This window comes from Lonchura striata, chromosome 2, assembly GCF_050655825.1.
Source record: "Lonchura striata isolate lonStrDom1 chromosome 2, ASM5065582v1, whole genome shotgun sequence".
In the NCBI taxonomy this organism is placed as follows: Eukaryota; Metazoa; Chordata; class Aves; order Passeriformes; family Estrildidae; genus Lonchura; species Lonchura striata.
Genome location: NC_140704.1, coordinates 74,008,900 through 74,023,834, shown reverse-complemented (window position 1 = coordinate 74,023,834; position 14,935 = coordinate 74,008,900). Strand labels below are relative to the sequence as shown.

At 34.8% G+C, this 14,935-nt stretch overlaps 1 protein-coding gene across 1 annotated transcript in view; it reads left to right on the top strand.

The window, feature by feature from the left end:
* Window positions 1-14,935, top strand: part of ADCY1 (adenylate cyclase 1) — a 184,934-nt gene that overhangs the window by 114,934 nt on the left and 55,065 nt on the right. The window contains exons 8-11 of the mRNA XM_085571600.1: window positions 3,615-3,770; window positions 7,647-7,841; window positions 9,274-9,371; window positions 12,489-12,573. Coding sequence (XP_085427726.1) covers window positions 3,615-3,770; window positions 7,647-7,841; window positions 9,274-9,371; window positions 12,489-12,573 — 534 coding nt within the window. The remainder of the gene's footprint in view (window positions 1-3,614; window positions 3,771-7,646; window positions 7,842-9,273; window positions 9,372-12,488; window positions 12,574-14,935) is intronic.

Here is a 14,935-nt window from a genome sequence, read left to right as displayed (position 1 = left end):
TGAGAAAGCAAAAGGCCTTGACAAAATGAGCTAAAATGGGAATACTGCAGTCCAGCTTTCCTGTAATGCTAGCCTGGAACAAGATCAGAGGAAAACCAGAGTGAAAGACACTGGGGTTGTGTTTTTCATTTGGAGCAGTTTTTTAAGGTCTGTTTTAACAGACTTATTTAGACTGGTTTGCATTTCCTGATTTTATCATAGAGCAGAAGTTGAGATTACTTAAATATTTCACTGAGATGACTGTGTCAAAAGTGTTATTCTGCTGTAAAAGCAAGACTAAAAAAGGGATATGATATGTGAGATGAAGGTGAGAGAGAATTCCTTTGTATTTTAGATATTGTATATGTATAGTAGTAGAATGAAAAATCCTCAGTCGCAGTGTAGAATCTACATATCCTGAAACCACTAGACTAAAAAAACCCAGAACAAACCAAATAAAAAACACCTCAACCAAACAACCAACATTATAAATAAAATTATATGGCTCTGATGAGAACTATCAGTGTGTCCAAATTGTGTGTATGCAATGTCCTTTAAGTGCCTGTGTTCTTAGCCAACCATGAAGTACAGTAGCTACGCAGTAGGTGTGTTCACAGATAGTCATAACATTGCACACCAGCTGAATCTGGATGGGACCTTTGGATTCAAGTGGTCAGCCTCCTGGTTCAAAGCAGGGCTGGCTTTGCAGTTAGATCCACCCTTGGGTAAGTGCTGAGTGTTTCCCTGACTGGAAGCCTCTTGAGGCGTGATCATCGTCACAGCTAAACTTCTTTGTATCAAATCAGAATTTCCTTTGCTACAGACTCTATTAATCTTGTTGCATCTTGTTATTTTTTCTGAGTAGTATTCAGGATTATTCTGGCTCTGTCTTCTCTGTAGCTACTACTTAAGTGGTTAAAGACAGCAAGTAGATCCCTCCTCGGCCTTCTCTTCTTCCAACTAAATGAGCTAAATTCCCTCAGGTTCTTCTTGTATGTCATAAACTTGAAAACCGTAATTGTTTTGGTGAACCTTTCCTAAACTTACTCTAGTCTGTCATTGTTTTTCTTTGATGGGGGATCTCACATTACTCTATTTTTTTCAGTGACCTGAGCTGAAATTTCTATTTAACTCTGAAACAGCTGGAAAAATTCTCGGTAATTCCAACACATAAAGGGTGCATACTGTTGATGTATTATCTGCTTGTAAGATTTCAAAGCTAAAAGAAACCAGTTGATGGTAAGAGCTAAAACTGTTCTACATACCGATTTGAAGATAAAGTCAGGAAACTGAATAAAAACGTGGTTGGAGAAAAGTCAGGTTGGTGGCAGGGCCACAGTTTGCAGTAGATTCCAAGTTTTCAAGTTGCAGTTTGTTCTCAGAAACACATCTGTTACAAGAAAGTTGTATGGAGGAAAGTCTAAATTCTTCTCTATTCATAGGACTTCAAATCCTTGTAAAAGGATTTAGTCATGCACTTATGATCACTTTTCACAGTCATGCTCAACCTATTCTTTGCATCTATACTCTTGCATCTACCTACTCTTGCATCTATGCTGTGGCATTTCCACAAGGAAGGTTGTCAAGAAGTTTTTGTGGGTCTCTGAATTTATTTAAAATCATCATTTATTTAAAATCATCAAAATTGTTGACTTAATTAATGCAATGTCCACTGTGAAAGGTTTGAGCAAAGAGCTAATCATCTTTTGAGATATGGTTCACATGCAAATTTCTGAAAATGAAATTAAATGCAAAACCGGAGGGAGTTTCAAGAAAGTTGCTCATTTTTGGTGTATCAAAATGTTGATAGAAACACTTTGTAAAATATGGAGAACTTCTAGAGGAATTATGGCTATATTAGGAAGATATGTAAGTGGAATACTTCTCCAAAAAGTATGTTTTAGCTGTTGGGAATTGTAGCTCAAAAATCAGCCATACTGAAGACTAACAACTATCTGCTTGGTGTCCTTAGGAATACCTGAAGGATGATTAGTATGTGAATGTCCTTGTAAAGTATCTTGTATGCAATTCAGTGGTAAGTCTTCTGCCAGAAAGCCTTTGAAAGAAAGGACTAATACTGGGAATCTCTTCACGCAGGCTATTGTTAAACTACCACTTATACAAGTGACTACACACTAGATATACAAATGTCCTTTCAAATTTCAGCTGCTGACTGTGCAGTGCAGTGCAGTGCAGTGCAGTGCAGTGATGCTAACTGGCTTCAGCCAGTGTTCCAGTGTATAATAAAGCTCCTAGGCACCTTTGCTCATTTGAAACCCGACACATGTTGAGAACATGGCTGCTAGGAAAAATATAACAAGTGCAATATTGTGGTCATTATTGTGCTTCATAGTCAGTGTGTAACTGACTAAACAAGGTATTGAAAGTTCAATAATGTATAATCTCAATTTTCCAGAAAATGCAAGTGCATGGCTGTATGTGTTACACATAACAACAAGCCATTATTTGAGATGCCATTCAGAATATAATGAGTGTAATTTGCTCTGCCCATCTAAATTTAATTGTCCAAGAAAACATGTATTAAACAAATGCTTTCAGGTTTTTTTCTTCATTCTTTGATCATTGACATGATGATGTAAACTTCTGCAGTAAATCATAGTATTGCGAATAATGCACATCAAGTTTTCATTGTCATTTGTGGACTTTCATACCATTTAAATAAAGTTTTTGGAAGTGATTTTCTCTGTCTTTTGTACCTAGGAAAACTAAGGATGATATCCTCTGTGCTTCTTTATTTTGTTGATCCAGAAGAAATTAATTTTACAAGCTTGAATTCCCATACTGACAAGGCATGGAGTCCTGCCATGTTTCTCATTAACAATTTCCACATGCCAGAAGGATTAATAAGTTTGGTATAAATACTGAGGATATAATATCCTGATCTGAGAAAACATCTGAGCATGTCCTAGGGCTTTACTGAAGTCAGCACTAGTTAAATACATGCTTAAGCGTTAACCAAGGAATTACATATCCTTGCTGAGTTGAGAGCTCCATGGTAAAAGAAATACATTATACTTAACCCTCTGAGAGTATTTCTCTGTGGTATAACACTTCTTGCTTTGTAGAAATAAAATGTGAGTTATAACCTCAGTGCCACACACCCTCCTTTAAAAGCATATATATAGCAATCTTTAAAGCAAAAGTTATTCTCTTCAGATTTTAATGAATTTCCTATGGCTCAAGTAACAAAATAGGGAACGAAGAAGACTGAAATTATATTTTTAATGTTGATTAATAAAAATCCTAATTGCCTCCTTATTTCACCTGTATTTCCAAAAATTTATTTTAATGTTAAAGAAATACAAATACTGCCTCTTTTACGAGTCTGTCATGAATGCACAATATTTTATAATTCACACTTCTAATAAAAGAACAGTTCCCAAAAGGTTAAGTATGAGTTTACATAAAGGCTGTTCAATAGATTCTTTACATCTCATGTTGAAGAAAGATGAAGTAATTTTCATTTGCAAATGTGAATGTTTATCAAAAAGCATTGCTTCTTGACTAGAGTGTTGTTTTGTTCTGACCATGAGGGGGTGCAAATGCCTGCAAGTGTGTATGTCTGCATGGGAATGCAATATCTTGGTTATAAATATTATTTTTCTGACCAACAGATATTTCCCGGACTGATTCTCTCAGACATTAAGCCTGCCAAAAGAATGAAGTTCAAGACAGTGTGCTATCTGCTTGTTCAGCTCATGCACTGTCGCAAGATGTTCAAAGCGGAGATCCCTTTCTCCAATGTCATGACGTGTGAGGATGATGATAAGGTAGGGCCAAGTGCATTCTTTGGGCATCAATTCCAGGACTGTATCAAGTAGAACATATTGGACAACATAGCAGATGATGTTACAAACTGATAAAAACATATATGGTGTTCCTGCTGGAACTAGAAAAATCTGACTCCCACAGTAAAAACCAAATTTAATTATAAAAGCCCTCAAATTTGGAGCTGCTTTTGGAAAAGCTAGCATAGATATCCTATATGGTTTCTATTAAGGGCTTTTTTTTGCAGGAACTGGAATTTCTGAGCCTGTTTCCATTCTTTTAAACATATATTTTTTTGCATCTTTTGTCCATCCCAATCTGAAGTTGATGGTGACAAATGCAAACCAACAGAATGATTTTGTTTTTCTTGATGGTTATCTGAAATATGAAAGACAAAGAGGGGTTTTTGATTAGCCAAAACCCCCCTTTGTCCATAATACAAATCCTAAACCTAAAAGTCCCTAATAGAAATATAAATTCCACTTTATTGGATGCTTGGTAATTCCATAAATCAAAAATCTTTACATACTAGTAGCCTGGTTTGCTTATTTTCTCTATATGAATCTACCTGTACATTTATGGATACAAACCATGAGAGTTGCTAGTTCCATTTTCTTTGACAACAGGTGGCAATATTACACAGGTCACTCCACCACTGAGTGGTGGCATGTGAGCACTGGAATCAGTAATTCAGCTTAACTAACAGCTTCATTTTTTTTTCTATTTTTCATTTACTGAAGACTCAGTGTAGATATTACTTTCAGAAAGCATTCAAATTTTAATATTTTGAGTTTTATGTGTGCTTGTGTTTCCTTTGCAGAAAAAGGGAAGAAAAGTCAATTAGTTCCTTTAAAAAACAGTTTCAGTGAAGACTTTCAGAAACTCCAGATTTGATTTTGAAATTGGCCATGTACAAGACCTTCCAGTTGGTATTTAGTTATATCTTTGAGTATTTAAAAAAAAAAAATCCACACATTCTTTGAAGGATATGCAATACTTTACATTGTGTCTTGTGTACATGTTTGTGTAAATATTATAATATATACAGAAAAAAACCCATATGGACTTTTTAGTGACTTGATGAATTTTTTTTCATGCCAGAACATTCGCAGTGAAGTTCTACAATGCTAGCAGTAACAGAAACTGTTGTTCTGGGTTTTTGTAACTTTTATGTAACACATCATGGATTTTTATTATATGATGCTAATATAAATACACTGCGTTACAATGTAGGGCTTCTTTAGAGTTTTCAGCACTCAAATCATGCAAATAAAGTAAAACACATGGTGTCTTTAAAAGCTTGTAAGCCAGTGCATTTCTGAGAAACATAAATACTAGATCTTGATCATATGGAAGACATGATGTAAGTCTACTGTGCAAAATAATAACAGAGATACAAATAAGAAACTTAGAGGAAATAATTATATGTAAGAGACAGTTTTTTTGATTAAAAACTGAAACTTTAACTCTGTTTCAAAATGGCAGAATAGATAACATAATTTATTCCATATATCAGAATAACACCCATATTCATCTACCCTCATTTCAGGCTTTAATGCAAAGAAACATTTATTTATATACTATTTTCCTCACCCCTGTTATAATATAGGCTTAAATTTGAATTGTAAAAAATCCTTGAAGATGTATTTCTGCTGCAACTACTGCAATATATATGCTAACTAATTATAGTTTATTGAGAGCAAAATTGTGTATTTCTTACACAGAAATTTCTGTTTCTATTATTTTCCTAAAAGCATTCCATTTCCCTGAAAATCACTGATACAAATGTTTGTTCAAGAAAACAAATTTCTCTCAGATTAGAAACACTGAAAATAGTAGTTTGACCAGCAATTTAAGATCTCTAATCAATGTATATCCCTAAGATTAGGTTCAAGTTAAAACAATTAGCTCTTTCACCAAAGACCAGGTAATAGGATCTGATTGCTTGAAGAAAAATGTAACCTTATAATTGTTTACTGCTGGTGTAACCTCCTCTCTACATATTAAGCCAGCAAAGCAGGACTCGAAAAGTTGCTTTATCTTTGCTAGGGTCCATTTTTCTTCACAAACAGAAAAGTAATGTATCAGTTAGTAGATAACCCTTCTCACTATTTATATAGGTTTAAATATAATTTAATAATAATAAGCTATGTAAGGTAGTGAACTGCAAGTGTTCACAATTTGTTCATTGATGAGGTACTCCTAAGAATTGCTTGTGAAATAAAAAAGGAAACTGCTATTCCTGCAAAATTACTTAGATAGTGATCACCATCTTTTTAACCATCTGGATTAAAAGGATTTGTTATTGTATAGCCTCTAGAGTGAATATTCTGGATTGAGTGTTCTGAAGAGAGAAATTTTGTTTTCTTCTTTAACATCTTTCTGACAGACTCTACTTATTATATCCTGAGTAGTCTTGTTATTTTGTAATATTTTGAACTATCTTGAACTCTGAAGATGCTAGATTAAAAAATATTCCTTTAACTTTTCAGAATTAGTAGAACTTGTCTGAGTTTTGTTGTCAAAACTCTTCTGGGAAGTAGGCTTGACCCCGTCAAGACACAGAACCATAATGATTTAGATTAAAGCACCCTCAGCTGGAATTTGCCACCAGTGTGGCTGAGATACTGCTCACTATCTCCTGAATGCTCTCTGTGAAAAATGAGGCGGCTTGTTTCAAATGCCTTTCAGATATGCTTTGTGATAAATCTTTTCCACTGGAAAGGACTACGAGTAATCATCTTATAGTAGTGCTATCTCAGCCTTGGAGGAATCAGTTAGGCGTAGGTTAGTTCTGATAATTTGTTGGATAGCTCCCTCTGTGCAAGTGCACTTGAGGCATACTCAGGTCTTAACAAGAGAGCCAATTGGGTGAGTTAAAGATAGCAACACTTGAGATTTCAAACCCTCTTTAGTCACAGGTGATCATTGTCCAAGACTTTAAAGGTAAACTATCTTTTTGAAGTATGTAATTGTTACCTAGACAGTAGGACTTTTCTTGTGTTATGAGTGTTAGCATTCAGGAACACCTAATCACGGAATATGATTATATGTAGGTGGTTTTATTTGAAGAGCTCTGGGAGTCAGGGGTTTCAGACCCAAATCTGACTATGATATGGTTTCAAGCTGAACATATTTTATATTCTATCATTACATAACTACATATGAATTATTAAGCTTATATTGTTCTATTGTATACACTGATCTTGCCCAAGCATGGATTTCTCGTGATCCACCCAAACTCCCAAATATAGTTCCTGTTATGATCAAACAATAATTATATCTAATTACTAAGCAAGCATTACTTCTAACAATCATATCATTTATCATATAATGATTACACAGGGTGATGCAGTTTCACATGATCTAGCAAAGACAAGGCCTAACATTTTCCCAGGGCCCACCCATAACATTTTCCCAGGTCCTACCAAGCTCAACTTCCCAAATTCCCATGATTTTAGAAACCTTTTACTATCATGAAGAGCCTGGTTATCTTGTCTTCAAGATTTCCAGACCTCCATGTCTTCTGTCAAGAAAACAAACCAATATAAAACCATTTTACAAGGTAAAATAACCCTACTGGGTACAAACTGATTACTTCCTCAGTGGCAGAGGAGTGTCAGTGCCATATGTGAAAGAATTTCTGGATTAAAATCTTGGAATTAAGTGGGAGTTTTCTCTTTGTTTTGAATAATATTAGGATTTCAGGTAAGGAATTTTAAAAAGGTGACATCCACACAGAGATAAGAAGTCTATCTTTTGTAGTTGCTCTGCTTAATGAATTCCACATCCTCAATGTGAGCTTGATGTAATATAAACAGCAATGCAAAATCTCAGTGCTAATAAAATCTGTGCTTCTTTCTTCATCCATATTACAGAGGAGAGCATTAAGGACAGCCTCTGAAAAACTCAGGAATCGTTCCTCTTTTTCTAACAATATTGTATACAACACTCCGGGAACTCGAGTGAACAGATATATCAGCCGCTTGATAGAAGCCCGGCAAACTGAGTCTGAGATGGCTGACTTGAATTTCATTACCTTGAAGTATAAGCAAATTGAGCGTGAAAATAAAGTAAGGGAGTTTAAAATTATTTTTACTGATTTCACTGACTGTAAGCCAACTAGCATTGAGGTTTTTGTTTGGGTTTCATGCAATGCTTAAATTCTACTCACTATCTTTAAATAGTGGGTGACAGTGGAGGGTGACATTATCTTCTATGGAAATGCTTGAAGGGGATAAAAAGAAAGATTGGTATTGTCCTACTTGTCAGGATCCTACCCTGTGTTATATATCCTGTGTTTTGGTCTTTCATTTGCTTCTCCAAACTGTCTGAGTCACTTGTTTAATGTTGTCTCATTGCAATGTGTCTGCCTACTCACTCATCTGCTTTGGAGAAGTGTTATTGACAAGAAGATGCATAGGTAGCCTATGCAGGTTAAGTATAGTAAGTATTGATTTAGAAGATACGATTGTATCCAAAAATCTGGATACCAAGATAAGTATTGATCCAGAAATTCTAGAAAATGTTTAAAAAAAACAAAAACAAAAACATTAAATCTCTGGACAAGGCTGCAATATTATACTAGTGTGGCAGTGCTGAAAGCAAGGGATTTACTCAGACCATACAAGTATGCATATCAGTTAACAATTGTACCTACTTTGTAGGGGTATTTTTTGTGAATACAAAGTATTTGTATTTACAGCATTTATGTGTTTGAAAAAACAAAAATGTTATGGTTTTGAATTAATTTGGCATTAGCATTTATTTTTCCACTGTAAATCACTTTATAGTCTAAGATTTCATGTCACTACCGTTTCAAGTTAGAAGGCTGTGTGCCTATATTGGATCCAAATTTTTTAAGGTTTTAAGCATAAATTTTGTGTTCAAGTTTCCAAAGTAATTTATTATTAGGCTGTAACTTTTTTTCTTTCAAAATAAAAAGTCTTCTGGTGTAAATGATACTGAACCTTGGATCTTTCTGAGAAAACACTTCAGTGTTTCAACCCCTAGAAAGCTTCCTCTCATTAATACTGCAGCTTAGTGGCATCAGGGACAGTAGCTGCTCCAAACTAAGCCCATGTATTTCATTAGCAGCTGCCTCCTAGTCCACTCATTAGTGTCCTGTTCTGAGCAGCTGAGGTGACAGGACTTCTTGAAAGCAGCACCAAGGTGTCTATGGCCTTTTATCACAATGAGTAAACAGAGGGAGGGCCACCCCTTTCTGGTTCAAAGTTGCTGACTTTTTTCTCAAAAAGATAAACTTATATCTGAGCCTAAACAAGTTTTGACAAGTTAAAAGGTGAAAGAGAAGTTTGTCAAGGAAAATCCTGTGTAAATTTCCCTCATTTGTTTTTTCAGAGCAAATTTAGCCATCATGTTTTTAACTAAGTAGGGGCTTGTTTTATTTTAGGATACAGTTCTTTCTTACTGAGAATGGGCAAGTGTGGGTGTCTAGGTATATATGAAATATTTACTGTCTTCACTTCTTCCTTTCTTTAACAGTACCACCAGCTTCAGGATGAGTACTTCACCAGTGCTGTAGCTCTCTCACTAATTCTAGCTGCCTTATTTGGCCTTGTCTACCTTCTAATAATACCACAGTAAGTTTCTGTCTTTTGCCATCATAACTCAAAGTGGAACATCCTCAGACATCCTGCACAGGTCAAAATTTAAAGTCTTTGGAACAGGAATGGGGACCTAAGTCAGTATTTTCTCACATGGGAGATTCTCTGTTAGCATTCACCTCAGTCTAATTGTTATATCTTTCATTTATCCACAGGAGATACTTTTCACTATATATTTTTTTTTTTCTTTTGTAGTAGTGCACTTAGAGGAAAAATATACATTTCAGTGTTTATTTAAACTTTCAGTGGTTATTTTTAACTTATTTAAAACATTTCTGCATTACAAGCAAAGGTGTTACTGCAGCTTTTCTAGATGTGTTTGTGCTTCTTGGGATTAAGTACTCCAGGTATTGATAGCAACAGAGATAAAACCCTGCAGAGTTTAATGGGAACAAAGTACTGAAAGTACCCATCCTGCTGCATTGAGGCCTGCATTTATAGCATTCATTGAAGTTTTTGGTATCAACACTATCCCTACATAAACTGCCTGTTGTGTATTTTGGCTATGCACATATAACTTGCAGTCTGACCTTGACTGCACTTAAGTAAACATAACCAAATTATGTGTTTGGGAGGTGTTCTATACATACTGTTGAGTGATTAGTTAGTGATTGCCTCAGATTTGTCAGTTATATGTTAATGCTTGCTAAATAAAAAATAATTAGACCACTTTCAAATATAGAGGTAGATAGAATTGTGTATAAGTTATAAAAATTATGAATAATGAACTTTTTTCAGATTAAAATATCAAAACATTAAAAATAAACTTTACTCACTTTTATAACTACTTCAGTGGGAATAGAACTGGACACAGGATAATGCTTTTAAAAATTCCATTTAAATTATGGTCTTTTCTATTCACAAATCCCCAGTTAGAATAATACTTCTATATTCTATTATTTCTAGTTGAAAGATTGAAAAACAGTTTATTCACATTAATAAAATAGAAACACTAATTTGTAATATAGCACCTTTCATGTAAAGAATTCAAAGTAACTCAATTATCATTTACATCATTTCCAGACTAATGACTCTGCTGATTAATTGGAGCATGATTAAGAAGTCTTTCCCCTTCTTCTTCAATAAGCCACAGCTGCAATACATAGCAGTTTTGAACAAGGAGAAACAAAGTGTATTAGTGTAGTTGAAACAAGAATGAATTTCCGAGAATCATATAATAGCCTTTTGAAAAACTACTGTCATTAAAAACAGATGGGCAGAGATGCATTTAAGTAGTGATGTGTCAGACACAAAAGCTCCAGAAGAATATCACCATAGAAGGTAATGAAGATGGACTGGGTTAGTTAAAAAAGCCACCCACTGAATGCTCCCAAGTTCTTTCTTCCAGTGGCTGAGTGGTGGCTTCATATAGCCAAATTCTTCTTTGGCTCTTCTCTTGCTGTGACACAGATGCAAACATGAGCTAAATTAAAACTCTGAAAGTATAGGAAAATTTCCCCTTTCCAGAGTTTGGAACTTTAAGCTGCTATTTAGATTGCCAAAGTAGTTATACATATGGCAAGAGAATGCAAAAGCCAAGACAAGGCTTGTAATATGTTACCCTAATGGGAGAAGTTATATATCACAATATTTCAAGGAGAAGGTTGATCATCTAGACAAGAAAATGTCATAGGAAAGTCAATTACTACATAGATATACAGAAATCAATGGGCTTGCTGTTCTCACAATTCTTAACATCTTTTGAGCAAAACAACTTCTCTACTAAAGACACATTTTATATTCCCAGATGGAGGTGGTCAAAGTAAGGCTATGTTCCTGTCAAGATAAGCTGTCCAATTATAGAGGCACATATGCAGTTTAGCCACTAAAAGCCCTGACTATGAATCCTTCTAATGACTGATTCTGTCTTTACTTTTAAAAAAAGCAATGTAGACCTTTTTAGATGCCAACCCAAATGCCTGTCAGGGTCCCACTCAGCACTACTGTCAGTTGTCAGTTATTGCTGCATTACAAGATGATGCAGACATATCCGCTGCATTCTTTTCTAGCATGCTACCATCCTGAATACAAGTGAATTCACTAAAGGCATGAGATCATTCTGGGTACACATACTACACCACAGTTACTGTATCAGTACAAACTGATATGTGAATTTGAAATCAAAGTCAAATAGTTAGAAACTATACAGGAGAATTGCATACTTCTGCTGTTAGAAGCCCTGTATAAACAATTTTTTTCCAGTAATTATCAAGGGCAAAGATAGATAAATGCCTGAATCCATTGCTCACATGGCTTCTGGACTGACTGGTTTGTTTTCACAAGTTAGAAAAGAAGGTGTTAAGATCATGTTATACTGCTGTCATACAGCCCTGATTACATGGTTGGCATGGGGCCAGGCTGTCCCTGAGCAGAAATCAAATGCACCCACACTGGTGGACTAATTTTTGTCAGCTTACTCACATCCATAAGCTACTTTTCCAAGAGAAGTTTTCTGGAGGAAGTTTTGCACCCTTCTTCTCATTAAGAACAAGCCTATTTTGGTAGATCAGAAGAGGGAAGATAAGATTTTAAGAATTATTACATCCTCCTTGTGAAACTTAAGATTTGTCTAACCATTGAGAAAGATTCAAAACAGGGAGTTTTTCTGTTTCATTAGGAGGCAGTTTTTTTCTGATTTTATTAGATTTGCTAAGTGTCTAAGTTGAATGATCATTGATTTCTGAGTCTTTGAGAAAGAAAAATGAGACAGAAAAATTATCTGGTAACTGTTAACACCACTGCCAAGGCCAAGTAATTGAGTTACACACTCCCCTTACAAGACTCATCATGCTAAATATTCTAGACTAGCCTACAATTAGAAAGTGTCTCTCCTGACTACCATACATTTGAATTTTGATCTCCTTTCTGACATCAGAGCGGGGACCATTTACAAGAGCATTTACTAATTTCATAGTCTACAGAGCAGTGGACATCACTGCTAAATTTGCATTGTGATGGTTATTATAAGAGCAAGGTTGAGGAAGATATCCTCCACCATTTATAAAATACTATTTCAGAAGGACCCCTAACTGTAGTTTGTTCTCATCTATTACTGAGTTGCACTGCATTACTTCTATTGTGTTTTGATTCTAGGAGTACCATAGTTCTTGTTCTCCTGGTGTTCTGCATATGCTTCCTAGTGGCTTGTATTATGTACCTACATGTCACACGAGTACAAGTAAGTGATTTAAGATTTTGTGACTATTCTTCGCTTTGGTGTCTATGATATGTTTGTCCTTGGGAATATGAAGCCATCAGTGTATGCTTGACAGATTCACAGAGTCTGAAATTTATGTGTTTAAAGTTCCTTATTAAGTAATGTATTAGACTCTTCAAAGCCAAAGATCAGTCATCTGAAAGTAGGCTTTATACGTGAGTAATCATTACAGCTGTGCAGCATTCAGTGCCATTATTGCTACACTTTGTTTTTTGCTAAATCTTCCCTGAATACCTACCACTAAATATTGTGTTTAGATAAACTGCTTTAACCTGACTTTTACTCCTTTCTGACTACAGAGCACAATAGTTCTCCCTTTCATTCCAGCTGGTCTGGGTATAAAGTCCTGCTAACATCCCCTCTGTTTTCAAAAATTTTCCTGCCTAACACAGCAGGTGTTTTGATAGTAAAGCACAATGTTTTGCACACAATCCTTGGCCTTTTCAAAACCTTCAGTAATGATCAACTGTCCTGCATTATATTTTCACAACAGTAACGATGCAGAAGGACATTTGGTTGTTTTAAGGGAGAAATAGGTCTGCCAGATCAGAATAAAGCATCTACAGGCTAATTTTCTGATTAAAGAAATCTCTATTGGATTAATATAAATTTAGTATTTTCAGACAAATATCAGGAAAAAAAAATCTACTCAGTCAACTTTTCTGATTAGGACACACTAATTTTAGTTTTAAAAAAACCTTCTTCTACCCTTTGGCAGAAGAAAAGCATGTGTTTTCATGGAACATAAATAGTATATTAGAAGAGTATCAGGTATTGAAAAGAAACTTATTTTTGAACCTACAAAATTATTTGGGAATAACTTTGATGATCTTTTTTTTTAATTAGGGCAGAGTAGTTTATCATCTTTTCTTCTCTGTATAGATCGTAGAAATGTAGACTAAGTTTGTAGGAAGTTGCTTCTCTTTATACCATTTCCCTGGAGCTAGTGCAAGCATAAGAAGTATTCCATATGTTTTGTCAGTCAAGAAAATTTGTATTTATTCCAGGTTCCTCCAGAGATTCCATACTATACAGGATCAAATGCAGCATTAGAAAAATAAATAAATATAAAACCTTAGTAATTACAATTTAAAACTTTGTGGCAAAAAATGTCTTATAATAACTAAAATTAATATGATGTGGATAATGGATATACAATTGTAAAATAATCATTCCCCTATTGTAATCAGTCTTATGGCACATATTTGCTATTTCACACTCCACAAATGACTCAGCTTCTCCATGCTTTAGCATTAAATAACTCAGTTATAAAATCACTTTAATAATATTTTACTGTATCAGTTACATAGAATTTTGGTCATTTGACACTACTTATCTAGTTGCTAAAAATTACACACATAAAAAGAAAACAAAGAAAAGTAAGCCCAAAATTCTATGCTATCATAAAAGTTCAGATACAATCTTAGAATGACTTAAAGTCAGAAGTATAAATCTTAATATTAAATGTCAGAATTTTAATTCAGACATGTCTCATACCTTATCTTTTAAAGGTTTGTCTTCCCTTTTAACCCAATAGCCTAGCATGTCAACATTTAAAACATATATGTACTACACAGACCAAAAAAATTTTCTGTGCAATGTGTCAGGACGTGATCTTTGAATCCATATTTTGCTCTGTCCCTATTAATCATCCAGCATTATCTTTAAACCATGGGTATTATCTCTTTAATAAGCAGTAGATAGCTTATTTTGTTGCAAACTTAATTAACGGAATATATATTTTTTTCTTCAAGCAAAATTATTTTGTATTTTATTTATGATAAAACCACATATGTTCCACCTCACTTGTACATAGGATTCTGGTCTGGTTAACTGGATAGTTTGATAGGTAAAATACTATAGGGATAATCACATTAGAGCATAGCACTTTATGGTTATATTTTGCCTTGAAACCAGTAATAAGTGGGATACTACAAGAGTTTATCCTGGTTTCTATCTTGTCAGACATTTTTATCAACAACCTGGGGAAGGACATGGCAAATACTCATGTCAAGTTTTCAGAAGACTACAATTTTGTGAGAACAGCTGGCAGGATGACTATTGAGAGGGTCCTAGATAGGTTGACAGAATGGGCAAACAGGAATCTTATAAATATAGAATGTATAATGCAAAGTCCAGGCCCTGAGAAGAAATAATACCATGAAATGACACAGGAGGGAGTAACCAGCTCTGCAAAAATGGCCCTGAGACTCTGGGGGTCAAGACAGACAGTACTTTTGAGCCCCCTGAGGTCCCTTCCAATCAGAACTGTATGATAGTGATGAATGAATGCAGAAATAGTCACTTTTTCATAGTGTAATTT